General features: G+C 38.6%; 1 protein-coding gene across 1 annotated transcript in view; it reads left to right on the forward strand.

The window, feature by feature from the left end:
* Positions 1–14,326, forward strand: part of PAXBP1 (PAX3 and PAX7 binding protein 1) — a 336,981-nt gene that overhangs the window by 75,287 nt on the left and 247,368 nt on the right. Inside the window, exons 6-8 of the mRNA XM_069204024.1 lie at positions 827–1,044; positions 2,334–2,523; positions 13,031–13,154. Of these exons, the coding sequence (XP_069060125.1) occupies positions 827–1,044; positions 2,334–2,523; positions 13,031–13,154 (532 nt within the window). The remainder of the gene's footprint in view (positions 1–826; positions 1,045–2,333; positions 2,524–13,030; positions 13,155–14,326) is intronic.

Genomic DNA, 14,326 nt, shown 5'->3' on the forward strand with positions numbered 1-14,326 from the left:
CTTGGCAGTACCCTCTGATATGCCTAACTGCTCTACAACATTATCCAAAAATAGAGCATTTGGGATGCCATTTGTGTCTCTGTGATACCTCAGGGGATTGAATTGTACTCTTTGCACTGTGCACCTCATTTTGGTCCGCTGTATAAAGAGCCAGCTTCTTACAGTGCCTCACATTTATTGACTTCGTGTGTCCAATAAATTCTCAGCAGTAACCTCCGATATGCCTAAACTGCTTGCCGACGATACCACAAAAGCAAACATTTGGGATCATTACTTTAAACCTTGTAATACAATAGGGTTGCCTGGACTATCTACCAAATGTAAGGGAACGCTATGCGCACTACACAGAGAGAGCCAGTTTCCTACATATGCTTATTGTGCTGGCAAAGAAAAAGCCTGCAGTATAAAAAGTTAATTTAGTTGAGCTGATGCAATTTAAATATTGTTTATTTTTACTTAACAGTACTTCAGCTTTTCTATCTGACAGTTCTGTAAAAATAGACTGTTGTGAAGGTAAAGTAAATCTGGAAGCAAAGTAAAAGCACAGAAAATAATTTCAAATAGTCCTTTAAATTATTGAAACTGGAGAGGGTAGGAGAAGGACTGTTTCAGTATTAGAGCTGAATCAAGTACACAATTTCTTCCACTTTAAGTAGTGAATGGATTTTAATCTTACAAATCTGTACTAGATAATTAACCTGAGTCTTGCAGCTGGGAGATAATTGAACTTAATTGTTGCGTTTACTATATTGTGGAAATGTCTATGTTTGTAAATGATGCTTTCAATTTACATAAAAATCAAGGTGTTCTGTTTCTGTATTTCCAGGTTCAGCCAAGTAACCCTCTCGACATCAACAATTTGTATTACCAGAATGCTTACCAGGCTATGCCTTACGGTTCTACGTACGACATGCCATACACTTACGCTGCATATGGATCTTCTGAGATGAAAGCTCAAACAGATAAACCTGCCCCTTTCAAAACTCCCAGTAATGAGATGACTCCTGTTTCTATTGATTTGGTAAAGAAACAACTGAAAGACAGGTAGGGCAGACCCTCTGTTTACTTCGGCTTACAACACCTGTCCTCTAGCTTTCTGTTCCCTCAGGCTTCATTTAGTCTGGGGGGATGAGAGACAACTGAATTACACCTTTGGAAAACTGTTGACCTGCTCCTTTTGGGATAATGGGAAGAACATGGCGCCATCAAGACGGTGTTGAAGTCAATTCGTGGATTGCTGTGGAAACTGCTTGAAATGTCCAAGCTTTGGGCATATCATCTTGTTCTTCAAGGATGGTTAGAGCACCTTCTGGATTGTCAACAAGTTTAGTCTTTAGGAATTGAGAGGACATTGATATGATTGGCTAGTCTGCCTTGTATTTTTCAAATGTATCTTCAGTCACAAATTTAAACAGGTTAAACGAAAACACTTTTAATAATGGGGTTCTCCTTTCTTCCATAAGGCAATTTGCAATCTTTTTTTTGTTCCCCTAGTGATTTTAATTTGATCATTGGCTAGTTTCAATTGGTTTATTTTGGGGCATTTTCATAGCACTCAGTACTCTTAGACATCCCATCTAATCTATATTTTATGAAGTAGTCAACAAAGTATGTATTGTTTGTGCCAGAACACTTATGCTGTTGGGGTTGCTGGTATGTAGCATATCTTAGCATTATTGTCAAGATTAGTTGCATTGTTGGCATCACATGGTTATTTTGCACCAGTTCACTACATTTTAGTTTGTTCGCTGGAACAGATTGCTCTCTGACCAAGGTAGAGCTGGCAATTTAAGCATGATTCGTAGTTCTGCACACTTTTCTTTTTACATTATTCAAGCACCTCACTCGCTACCAGTAGTATTTGTATTGAAAAATAGTTCAGTTTACTATTTAGCAAATATGCCTTCTCTCTGCTATATTAAGTTGTGGCGGGCAATTTTATCTTGAGGAGTGGAACAAATGTTTTGAGAGAGTATTTCCTTAGGGTATTTCGTAAGGGGTCCTACAGACAAATACAGTATCATAATGAATGCAAAATAATGAAATTTGCAGGAATCCATGACATTTTCCATCTGGCTACATACTTAACAATGAAGAAACACATGTGTCATACACCAAATCCCCTGTTTTGGTGCACCCACCTTTGTCTTCAGTGGCATTATGATCGTCATTGTGAAAGGTGACAAGTTTTGCATTCATCATCTCTCTTGCTGTTTATGTAAGTTTAGTGAAGCAATGGAGAAGTAAATGATGTATGTGTTATAAAGCAGAACCCTGAGAAATATATACATAATTTTAAGTAATGTTTCATTACATCGTTTTTTTCCCTCCAGGTTAAACTCAATGGAAGGCATTCATAAATCAAATCTGCAGCAGCATGAGAAACATGTTCAGAGCCGAGAGAATTCTACCAAAGCCATTGAGAAATTGGATGGTTCTTCCGGGGGTATTGCGGAGCGGTATAAATTTTTGCAAGAAATGCGAGGGTATGTCCAAGACTTGCTTGAGTGTTTCAATGAAAAGGTAAGAACGCTGTAATATAAATATTTTGCATTCCATCAAATTAGCTTTGTGATATGTATATTTGATGACAATTTGGGCATTTTGTCTTTGTCCTAATAGTTACGATTAGTGGAGCAATTACTTTTCTTGAGAAGATGCATCTCTTTCCCCTCTCCAACTTTGTTGTATGTGCTTCTGTAGTTTGTTTTAGAGGGACTGGCAACCCTGTCCCAAGGTCAAGTGACTGTCTGGATTGCTTGTGTGCAATTTCAAGACATTGTCTCATTGAAACTGCACTTTTTTTTTTCTCCACCACTTCAAAAACAGCTCTATGTAGTAATATGTATATGTGGTGACAGTGGACTGAGAAATAATTGGATGTTTTCCTCACTGTGATAGTGAACATCACTTTTGTTCTTTTTCCTTGAGCCTGCAATATTGCATGTTTTGCCTTTCCTTCATGGCCATAGAGGAAATGTGTTAGTGGTTTGTGAGTAGATCAAATATCAGAAGACTGACTGAACAAGTTATCTGCAGTCTCTCCACTAACTCTGTAAATAGGAACAGGTGAAGAAAGTCCACTTGTAATTTGTCCTGGCCTAAATCGTGTGGATTTGACCTGAAAAACAATTATTAAAACCAGGCTAACTAAACATTCCACATTATCTGTACCAGCATACAAGAATGAAATATGTGCAATCATCTTTTCTTTGTGCCAAAAAGAGAGCTTTCCACAGGATGGGGCAAGGGCTAATAGGGCTCTTCTTCTCTTTTCTTTCTTAGTGTTTATCCTTCTCATTTAATTAGAGCCAGTGTATTGTGTGGGAATATCTTTTGAAGAAGAGCTTATACGCTTTTTATTTGAGCTTGTTGAAGTCTAGACCCTATTATTTGATTAATAGGACTTTGAATTCAATTTGAATGCGGTGTAGCTGGAAAGCTGTGAGTCTCAGGGTGATACATTTGCATTAACCTGACACATACCATGTAGGAATTTTGAATGTGAGGGAAAGATGTTTAAAAAAAATAAAATGCTAGTGTTTAGGTGGTGAGGTCTACTTTTCTCCCAAAAGGATTCTGGAAAGAGCTTCGGCAGTAGTTCCGGATTGTTTACTCTGAAGAAAACATAGGGCCAGATGTGCAAAGCCCTTGTTCATTTCTTAACGCTCTGAATCGGTATTTCGGGCCGTTAAGAAATGCAAAGTGGCCTTTTTTATGTACAAAGGCCTTTAAGAAATCGCAAATTCCAATTTCTACCTTGTAGAAAACACATTTTGCGATTCTCAGAAAGGGAAATGTTAAATATCGCAAATAGGGATTTCCTATTTGCGATTCCTTTGCTGATGTACAAAGCATTTCCTAAATGCAGACTTGAAGTCGGTGGTAAGCAGGTGCAATGTTTTTTTTTTTTTTTTTTTAAAGCACCCCAAGGTGCTTTTTTTTAATTTATTGCAAAAGAGCATACACATGCCCCTTAGGCATGTGTGCGCTCTACAGGTGCACCCCTATTTTTGGGGTGCACCAAAGGGGGCCTTTTGTCCTTTGCCATCCCTGGTTTTGCATTTCATAAATAGTGATTCCCAGTAAGCAATTGCTATTTAGGAAATGCAAAAATGGACCATTGCTTAAAATGCAATTGAATTTCTTAATACCGATTTCCTAATAGAGATTCCTATGTTTTCTCTGTACATAGCATTTTGCATTTCTTAAATAGCGATTTCTATGAAGTTGCTATTTAAGAAATGCAAAATTGCATTTTTGTACATCTGGCCCATAGAGCTCTGTGACTATTGCACAGGCTATAGGAGGCTAAGCTTGGCCATGCTAGGTATTTCAGTATCCATGCTCTAGTTTTTCTCTAACAAGGTGGCCCTTCCCAATACTAAGTTAAAGCAATTTTCAAGATAACCTGACTTTTGGACAGTTGCCACATAGGATTGCAAGGGATTTACAGGTTAAAAAAAATTGCAGGGAAATGCAGTTAGAAAACGCGCATTACTTGACAAAGTTTTGGGCTTAGTTTAAAAAAAAAAAAAAACTTGATGCCCAGAAGCTGAGAGATGTGTATTAATTTTTCAACATGATTTTAGGGTTATTCAAAGTTTTTATAGTCCGCAGAAAGTTTTCAGCTTATCCTTAGCGTTTAAACTATATATCTGCCTTCATTTGAACTCCCACTTTATCTGATAGGGATTTTCTTTAATATCTAAATTTCCCAGCATTAAATCTTTCAGGCATGTGCATGCTTTGAAATCGTTTCCAATATGTGATCTGTGATTCCTCAGTACATTGATGCATAGTGGTATTAAAGACTTTAATTTACTACTTTAGCTTGTGGCTTTCAACTTCTTATGTGGTCCACAAGACTGCCATTGGTGTTAAAAAGGCCTGAAGTCTTCCACCATGAGAAAGACCATCTCCTTATTGTGTGGCTAAGTTTGTGTTTTAAGGCAATCTCAACTTAAGCTATGAACTTAAGATTTTTCTGGGGTAAAGGGTTCCCTTCCTGGCTCACTCCTCTTGCAGCCTTTGAGTCTTTCCCAGGTTGTTTTGACAACTTGGCTTCTGACTTTTTTAAATATGTTCGTACTGCTTTATGTTATGGCTAAACAATTCTCTATAAAAGCCATCACATCCATTTTGGGCCTGCAAGACAATCTATACAATGTATTTTCAGAAGACCCGCTTATCCTTTTTTGTCTAAAAAATATCTTTGACAAAATAAGCATGTAGAGCCTTCTGCATCTGTTGATTACTGGGTAAAATGTAGTGACCCAGGATTTCCTTGGGCCTCTACCTCACCTCTTGAAAAGGTCACTGCTCTGCGATGTGAAGAAATGGTAGGCAAGTTTACTTTTCTAGGAATTACTGACCACTACTGCTTCAAACGTGAATCTTTTAGCTCCAGTCTTCTTCTGCACAAACAACCTTACTGTCTACCACTGCCTTGGTAATGTCTGCCAGTAAGCACAAGGTAAGATTTGGGGTATTTATAGTGCCCCAATACGCACCATTTTGTGTGTGTCAGGATTCACTTCTAAAAAAAGGCAGGCCGAGGCAGTACTATTAGAACTTTGGGATGATCTGCCCATTGCCACATTGAAAACCAGTTATGAGGAGCTCCAACTCTTAAGGACTGACACACTGTCAACTTTTGTTTTGTTTTCGTGATTCTAAGTAACTTCCTTCTGAGGGGTCTACAGGTAACTGAATGGTTTTGCAACCATTTGTCTTAACAGCTTGGTCCCACCTGTTCGGTTTCACCATCACCTCTGGCAATTACAATATAACTTCAGTAAATGCACATTCCATTTAGAAATGTACTACATGGACATTGCTTGTTTCAGTACAATTTTTCTACAGTAATAATTCCAACATAAACTAGACAGCTACAGTCTATCCTCTCTCTTCCATTCTCACCTCGCATTATATCCCTTTTGACCTTGGTTTCCATGGGATGATTTGTGAGTCATTGAATTATGAGTAAAGATAGTCTGTTTCAAAGCCAAGTTGTATCCAGAAGTACCAAATGCCAGCAATGTTGTTAGTACATCGAGAACCCCTTAGAAATTCAAGTTCTTCAGACTGATATATAATGTATAGTTAATGGTGTACAAAGACTGGAAAGTGCTTTCCTATTTCTCTTCCCATTTCTACCCCTTTACAACTCACCCTTTTCACCTGTTACCCTTACATATCCAAATAATTTTCCTGACTATTCCCCATTTTTCCTTTTATTCTGTTTTTTTCTTCTTATTTGGCTGCTTGAACCTTTGGGAATATTAAGTGTGTTTCTATTGAACTTCAAACTTGTTTCCACTGCCTGCAGTAGAATCACTGATTTATTTATCACCAGGGACAACACACCCAGTAATGCATCCCCTCCAGTGCAAGCCTGACTGAATACAGCCCTGGTCTAATATATAAATATATATATATATAGACAGTTTTTCTTTTTTGTCTTTTGCTAAAAAGGAAACCCACACATACCAAAGTAAACCCTTAATAGCATTATTGGTTTACAAGGTTATTATGCAGCATTGCTGCGTTTGAGTCTATTCTGTTTGTCCCATCTAATGTCATTTTATTATACAAGGCTTTTCTTTCTGTTGGGTGGATGTTAGATTTTGATCTGTTTCCTCTTATATGTTCTGTACTAGTGAAAGTTGTGGTGTTTATATGTATCTGGCAAGGTGGGGTTTCATGTGTTTCTTTTTTATTTGCCTTGGCCATTTGCTGTGCGTGAAATACATGTTTTTGTTTCCTTAAAATACATGTTTTTGTTTCCTCATTAATATAAAGACAAATATGCTTGACTCCTTGAAACATAAAGTGATCCTTATGATGTTGGGCATACAGTCAATGATAAATACAGATACTTTAGCAGGCCAAGAGAGGCAGTTGTTGCCAAACTCGCCATATCATAAGGCGGTTAATCACAAGCATGGCCCCACAGGAGCTGGTGTGTTTCAAGCTGTGATGTGTATGACACCGCATGGCTAGAACACTTGAGCATACCGCCTCCATGTGGCTTTGCTATTTAAGTTCTTTGCCACTGGAGCATCCCATTACTTCTGGACACCAGCCCAGAGCACTGTGTCTGAAGATGAGCCATCACCAAAAGCTTCTGCCTCCAGGCAGGTTCCAGAATACAACATTGGTTTAATGCCACGCTGTAAGAGAGCAACTCATTTAAAAGACTGAGCTGCCTGATGTTGCACAGCAGTATGCCGCAGAAGACAAAGATGCTATTTGATTTTTCCAAGAACCTGCAAGGTTGTGGTAGACCGTGAACTCAGAATGAAAGCATGAAGCAGAGCCTCAAACAAATCCCAAAAAAGGCCATGATTGCAAGCTTCTTAATAAATAAGCAATGTCAGCGTTTGATGTGACATGCAAATATATAGTAAGTGTCTTCTTGGTATCACCGCAATATTTACAGTACCATTTGTGTATGGACTGCCATACATGACTACAAGATGCATCTCCATGCTGGTTAGCACTTCCAGACGTGCATTAATGTTCAATAAAAACTTGTTGCTCCCTGGAATGAAAGTAGGAAATTGAATACTAACTTGACTTTTTGCATCTTTCCAATGCCACATGTTTCTCAAACCATATTCATGTGATGTTCTGTGAAAGGAGGAGGCAAGGTGTCACACTTTGAGACCATGGTTGTGTAGTTCCACTATTATTTAGCCCTGCAAATTCTAATACCTTTCTTATAGCGTCAGTCATCCTAACCATCGTAAGATTCCTAAATCTTCATTACAAGCATCTCTGTCCATGTTGAACAGACATTGTGGCTGTGCTCTAATTATTCTATATTTTCAATTGGATTGTTGATCTGGTATGGCTTGCTTAGCAGTTGTGGCCACATGGACAACACCTGACTGCTGGGTAAATACTGTAATCGGGAGGCGTTATTTTATTTTTTATTTTTTTCGGGTTTTTTTGGGCCGTCACTGCTAAGTTAGTGCTGCTGACTTCAACTCAAAGGGTTTCCTAATTCATGTCAAGTTGATGTCTTCCCTTAAGAGTAAGATTGAGCGAAACACCTGGGGGACTGGTCGCAATATGTGCGAGATTATCCTGCAGGATGTTTTGAAGATGTTCTCTAAATTAACACACTTCACGGTCAGCAGAGGCAAAACTGTTTTCCTCTGCGTGTTTTTATATTTCATGTGTCTTTAATTATCTCCTAATCCAAGGGGGTTCCAACTGCTCTCCTGCTCCTCCTCCCCCCTTTCCTCCTAAGGGCAATCCCTTAGGAGTAGGCTCTGGTCAAGATAAGTTATGCTGATAACAGCGCTTTGTTTTAAGCTGAAAAAAATGAGCAGCAGTAATGGCCTATCACTAACATGTTTGTCATTTATTGCTAAGTTGGGAGTGTGTGTCAGAAGGGAAGGGACTCCGGATACTCTTCAAAACCCCCACTTCTAATAATTGCCCTGGAGATACTTTCACACATTAGTAAGGCCTGCCTGACCAGAATAGTATGTTTGACATTATGTATTTTATTGCTTTTTTAAAACAGTAACAGAACTTGACTGCAATGTTTAAATAAATCTAGACATATTTGAACAATGCCAATTAAAAGGAATAATTGTAAAAAAAAAATAAAAAAAACATCGGAGGTAGGGGGGCCTATGGAGTTTTTCCTACTACTAGAGGGGGAGTTGCATTAAAAAGTTTGAAGGCAGCTGGCTTAAGCGGTTCGTCATTTACATCTAACTTCTTATGCAGAAGCACTGTTCCTAAAATAAGGGCAAGGTCTACTGCATCAACCGTAACTGAGTAATCCCACTTCTGAAGAGGATGTTCTTAAACTCCTTAATGAATCAATTTTCAGTGTTTTATGGAGTATGTGCCCCATTAGAGTGACCTCCTCTGCAGGAAATATAATTATTGAGAGTCATTATCATATGGCCACAACTTCAGACAAGATCAAACGATCGCTAAACCCTCTCCTTATAATCTTGGCTCTAAATCTAAATTCTGTCTCCGTTTTACCTAAGAATAGGCAACCTCATACAAACAAAGAATATACTTCAATATAAAACATTAATAAAAATGTGCTTCAGTTTAAAGTAATATTGATAATTCATTAGGGGAAAGTGTCATTTGGACTGGAATGGTTAGACACATATTTAAATCCTAAATCAAGAAGTATTTCCCCAGTTAATTAAGGCATAATTACAGACAACAAAAGGGGGCATTCACTTGTTTTGATATCATGGTTTTTGTACACTCCTTTTTATGAGTTGAGCAGTGCTTTGCTAAATTCTAAACAATGACATACAGATATGAGGAGGGCATGGTTCTGATATGAGAAAGAGAAGGTTAGTTAGGACCACGTTTCCATAGGAAATTATTTTTTTGGGGTTTCCTGATAACTTTGGTGCTGTCAGACGAATCTTCACAAACTTTCCAAAAAAAGGCCCATTCACCTCAGCTGTTTCCTAGAAAGTTTCAAGGTGATCCGCCAAGTGGAGCAGAGAAGGGTCGTGGGGGGACTCCAAACACATTTTCACCATGCAAGTTTCCATAGAAAAATTGAAGAGCAATATTGTAAAAACAGCTGAACGGAATTACATTAGGCTTGGCACAAAGCTAGATCTTGATCCAGAAAGTGTGTTTTTTGTTTACTTGGTGTTAATCTGGTCAGATTGTTTTGAAAAATTAAGTTTAAAAGGTTTTCAATTTTACACCATGGAGAATCTGCAGGCCGGACATATCTCAAGATCTGCCAGGCTTTCAAAACATCAACTAAGATGTTGCAGCAGCTATTTAAGGATTCGAGGGATTTGGTCCCGTGTCCTGAAAAAAGGTTAAACAACTATAGGGGGGCAGGGTAATGATACCTTGGCAACGTATGGTGTGAACAGGTGCTTATTCTACTAGTTCTAGAACGTTTTGTTGAGAACCTTGATTTTTCCATTCAAGAATTGTCACTTCATCTAGCTCCACTACCTCAGTGCTGTCACTACAACAAGATTAATAACTTTGTAGATATCTTTTATATATTCCCACTAAGCGCTGCACCCACAGCCCTGTGTCTGTGTGTATGTACGTACATATAAAGCCGAAAAACGAAAATGCCCATGCTTTGCCTCCAGGTACCCACAGACTATGGGCAGTACACTATGGAAGAACTGACCCCTGTTTTTTAGAGTCGAGCCTAAACGCATGCGTTTCACTAGCGAGACACTTTAGGAATTATTAAGGGCTCGGAGCCCCGTCCACGCCACGTCCGTGTCTTTCATTGGTTCGTGGGCTTGCCTGTTAGAATCTGCTTGATTTCATTAGTGGAAGGCACGCATACGTCATGCCTTTTCCAGTGGTTAGCCCTCCTCGAGCACATCTACCAAGTACAGAAAACAAACGAGGCTCGCTGTTTTCCGTCCGGTTCATGGACTACTTTTTTTCTATTTCTGCAGCGCGATCTTGCTTGGCAGAAGTCAAGCGCTTTACATAATATCGACCCTGTTACACAGTTAATTGCACTTTTTCCTGTTACGTACATGGTTTATGTGGCAAGATAAGTCCGGTTAGGAGTTTACAACGCTATTAGCTCTAACACGAGCAAACGCGAGACCTGTTGCATTGCAAATGCTTGTTTTTATTTTTTATCATTATTTATTTATTCATTTTTTTTTTTTGCCCAAGCTTTACCTCCACCTCCTAAGATTCCATAAATAGTGAAGAAAATGTGTCAGACAGCCGTTACCCTCATAGCTCCAACGTGGTCGAGATTGCCATGGTTTTCAGGGTTTCTAGAAAGATCTGTCCATCTCCAGCAAATGTTACCCATCTAACAAGACCTGACTGCTGTCAGGATCAGCTCAGGCATCCAAACATTAAGGAAAGTACACTAGTGATTTGGAATCTTAATTTTCATATCTGCTCGCTTAGATAGGCCTGTGGAGTGTATTCAAATCCTATGAGAGGCACACACACTAACCACATGGGTGTGCTATGCCATTCTGTCTCAGTCTTTACAGTATTCCTAAAAATCTTGCAGGAAAATCCACCTTGACTTAAAATTTCCACCAGCTCATATTTTTCCTTGCAATGGCCCTCCTTCGTTTGCATCCTCTGCATTCCTTCGCTCTTTGAACCCAGCTCACTCTGTCACATGTTTGCTCTGATCACTATTATTGTACATCTGCAAATTGCCCACAACCTATTTCAAAGATCACAACCTCTCCTTTAGAAGTTATACCCATTCACCTTAACAATAACTAATCTCATGTGGCTGGTCTATTAACACCTCCAACCAATGCAGAAAATTCCCATACCCCCCTCTCCCTCTAAATATCACACCTAATTTCTTCTAATGCCATTTGCCACTTAGAAACAGGAGTAACGAAATGGGCTGTCACTTGAAGTGTGCAAGATTAATCCCAATAACCAACAATAGCTACAAAAACACTAACCCTGGGACCTGGAGCAGCGTGCTAGCCAGCATAAAAGCACAGCAATGCCTTGTCAAGGATAGTAAGTGCTATATAATGCAACAGCAAAACAATATATAGAACACTTTAAAACGAATATAACACTCAACAGTCTGTTGATTGTAGTTAATACAGGCTGCCTAATAATTCCCTTTACTGCTTGACTCTTTTACACACTCCTAAGCCAAAACTGATAAAGGCCATATCCATCACCCAGTAGAGTACTAGTCCACAGCAATAAACTACCCATTTCCCTCTGAACAGGCATGGAATAGCTAAATATTCTATTCCTCATCCAGTAATTACAGTTCAAACTATTTAGAATAGATGAGAAACCACTGCATGCATGAACGCCAAATGTGGCATGAACAGGTCACTGCAGAAATTGGTATTCCCATTTAACTGGCCAAACTGAGGTAATATTTTTGATCTGGCAGAATTAGTGGTCAGTGTTGAAAAAAGAAAAACCTCTGTAATGATCATATTGTATGTACAATGGCCACATTCAAGCTTCTACTTACTTGGGCACAAAACAATGAAAAGCAAAATTGTCTTCCGCATCACAAATGTCCGATATTACAGGGCTTGTACACCTTGTGTGGAGCAATTGTGTACTTTTTTGCAATTTGTCCCATACTTGGAAGCCCATTAGGCAAAAGTAACCCCTTTGTGACCCTTGGTGTCAAAGGGCAGTGTTATGGTTCTCTATCAGTATTGCATGCTTTTCCTAAATTAGTTATCAACCTTACAAAGTCCTTACAAGTACTCTACCACGCACTGATCTTGGCAGCACAGCCTATTTTAGTAATGGCATGGATGCTAAAAGCTGTGTCTTAGTCCCATCTTTTGCCGTATATTTTGGGCAGTGTGTACTCTAAACCCTGGTACATAATATGCACAGTTTGTGGATGATGGCAAGTCTCCTGTGTATGCACCGCATACAAGACTTGACTGCTTGTCCTGTGCTGTATGTATGCTTTCTTTGGGGAAAGACACAATAGTTGCATAGCTAGCCATTCCTGGATAAATGTAATCTTTTTTTTGGGTTGAATTGGATTGGGACTGTTTGTTTTGTTCTGGGAATATGTAATGTTTTGTTTAGCAGGATTAGTGTGTAATCTTACTTGCAGACACCTCTTTATTTTTCACGGAAGGCTTATATTTGCGTACATTTGTTGTGTATCTTTTGCAGGTAATACTCAGTTTATTGCACATCCTTTCATCATGGCGCTTGTCATTTTTAAATACATGTTGAGTTGATAAAAATATTTGTCATTCTCCATAACGCTTAGGAACAGCGCTATTCAAGCCGAGCTGGTTATGTTTGTATTCTGGAACGTGAAAGCCTTTAGAGGGGTTGCATATGCAGATTGGAGGAATTACCTGAATAATACTTGTGGCTCCTACCAAATCTAATTCAATCAAGCTTGATACTGTATTTTTTGCTGTTAGATATAATTTTGTTTAGCCTCTGCTAGGAAGCATGTTCAGTTTATCTTGGCTTAGCATGGACCCCAAGCAGTCATTCACATAAAGGCCTTGATGTTACGTAGTTTGTTGTATTTTTGCAGGTTCCTCTGATTAATGAACTTGAATCGGCAATGAACCAGCTGTACAAACAGCGAGCTTCCCGCCTTGTCCAAAGACGACAAGATGATATCAAAGATGAATCTGCGGAGTTTTCAAGCCATTCAAGTCAGTCCATCTTGAAGGTTTTTATTATTCATTAAACACCCTTGTTTAACTAGTGATGTTAAATGAAAACCATGCATGTTCAGTTACATTGATAATTTGCTCTCTGTTGCTCAGGCGACTGATTTAGATCATTTCATTCACCATGTCCTTTTAGTATCACTCAATGTGTTTGTACCAAATACTTGCACACCCTCTAGCTTTATTTATCTGTGAGTGATCACATATCTTGGTTTACAATATTGAATGCCATCAGTTAAAAGCATAGCACTGACATCATATCCTACAGCTGTTTTTCAGTTAAAGTTAACTTTTCTATCTACTGGTGTTGTAAAATTATTTTTTGCTAATCTTTGAAGCAGATTCTTTCTTTTCTGAGAGCCTATAAAACAGAGAACTAGCTGCTTGGTTCAATAACTTGGAAACTGGATTGCATAGACAACAACACTGCTTTGCTAAAAACAACAAATTATTTGTGCTTTAACCAATGCCGTTCCTTCATTTTGCTTGGGAGGTGTGGTCCTTGAAACTATTTTGTGGTCCCTTTGTTCCAAGAAATGTGACCCTGTTGCTACTTTCCAGACTCTTTTGGTGTCTGTCATTGTTTTTTCTTTGGTCAGGTTGTTGGGTTAACATCTTGATCGGTGACTCCTAATGAGTAGGCATTGTACTCGGCAATAGTAAACTGACTGTTCACCTTCAAGAGACACCCAAACGTGTAAATCTTTTGAGAGACACCAGGAGTGTGCAAAAAATGCATTCTGGCAGGACAAACCCATCATTGCTCAAGGATGCTTTACTTGTTGGAATGTGCTGTAGACGTGTTGTAGACTTTCTGCACATATCCCTTGTTCTAAAATTTATCAACAAACTTAGTAATACTTCTCTAGATTGTATTTTGCTGGTGGGCTGTACGTGGCCCAAATGATTATGGGTTTAAAAATCTGTAGATTGCTATTTAAAAAAAATTACTTCACTAGAAGTGATGGTTTTATATACACATTTGGTTAATGCCTGCATTTTATCTGTCTTGTCATGCTGCCAGAGATGTATTTCTAAAGTGCTTATTTCTAACAAGTGTTGCTATTGCCTTTTTAAAAAGTGTTTCAGGAGAAACGCAATTTTGTATTTAAAAAAAAAAAAAAATCTAGTTGACTGAATTAGTGAGAATGCAG

Source organism: Pleurodeles waltl, chromosome 8 (assembly GCF_031143425.1).
Source record: "Pleurodeles waltl isolate 20211129_DDA chromosome 8, aPleWal1.hap1.20221129, whole genome shotgun sequence".
In the NCBI taxonomy this organism is placed as follows: domain Eukaryota; kingdom Metazoa; phylum Chordata; class Amphibia; order Caudata; family Salamandridae; genus Pleurodeles; species Pleurodeles waltl.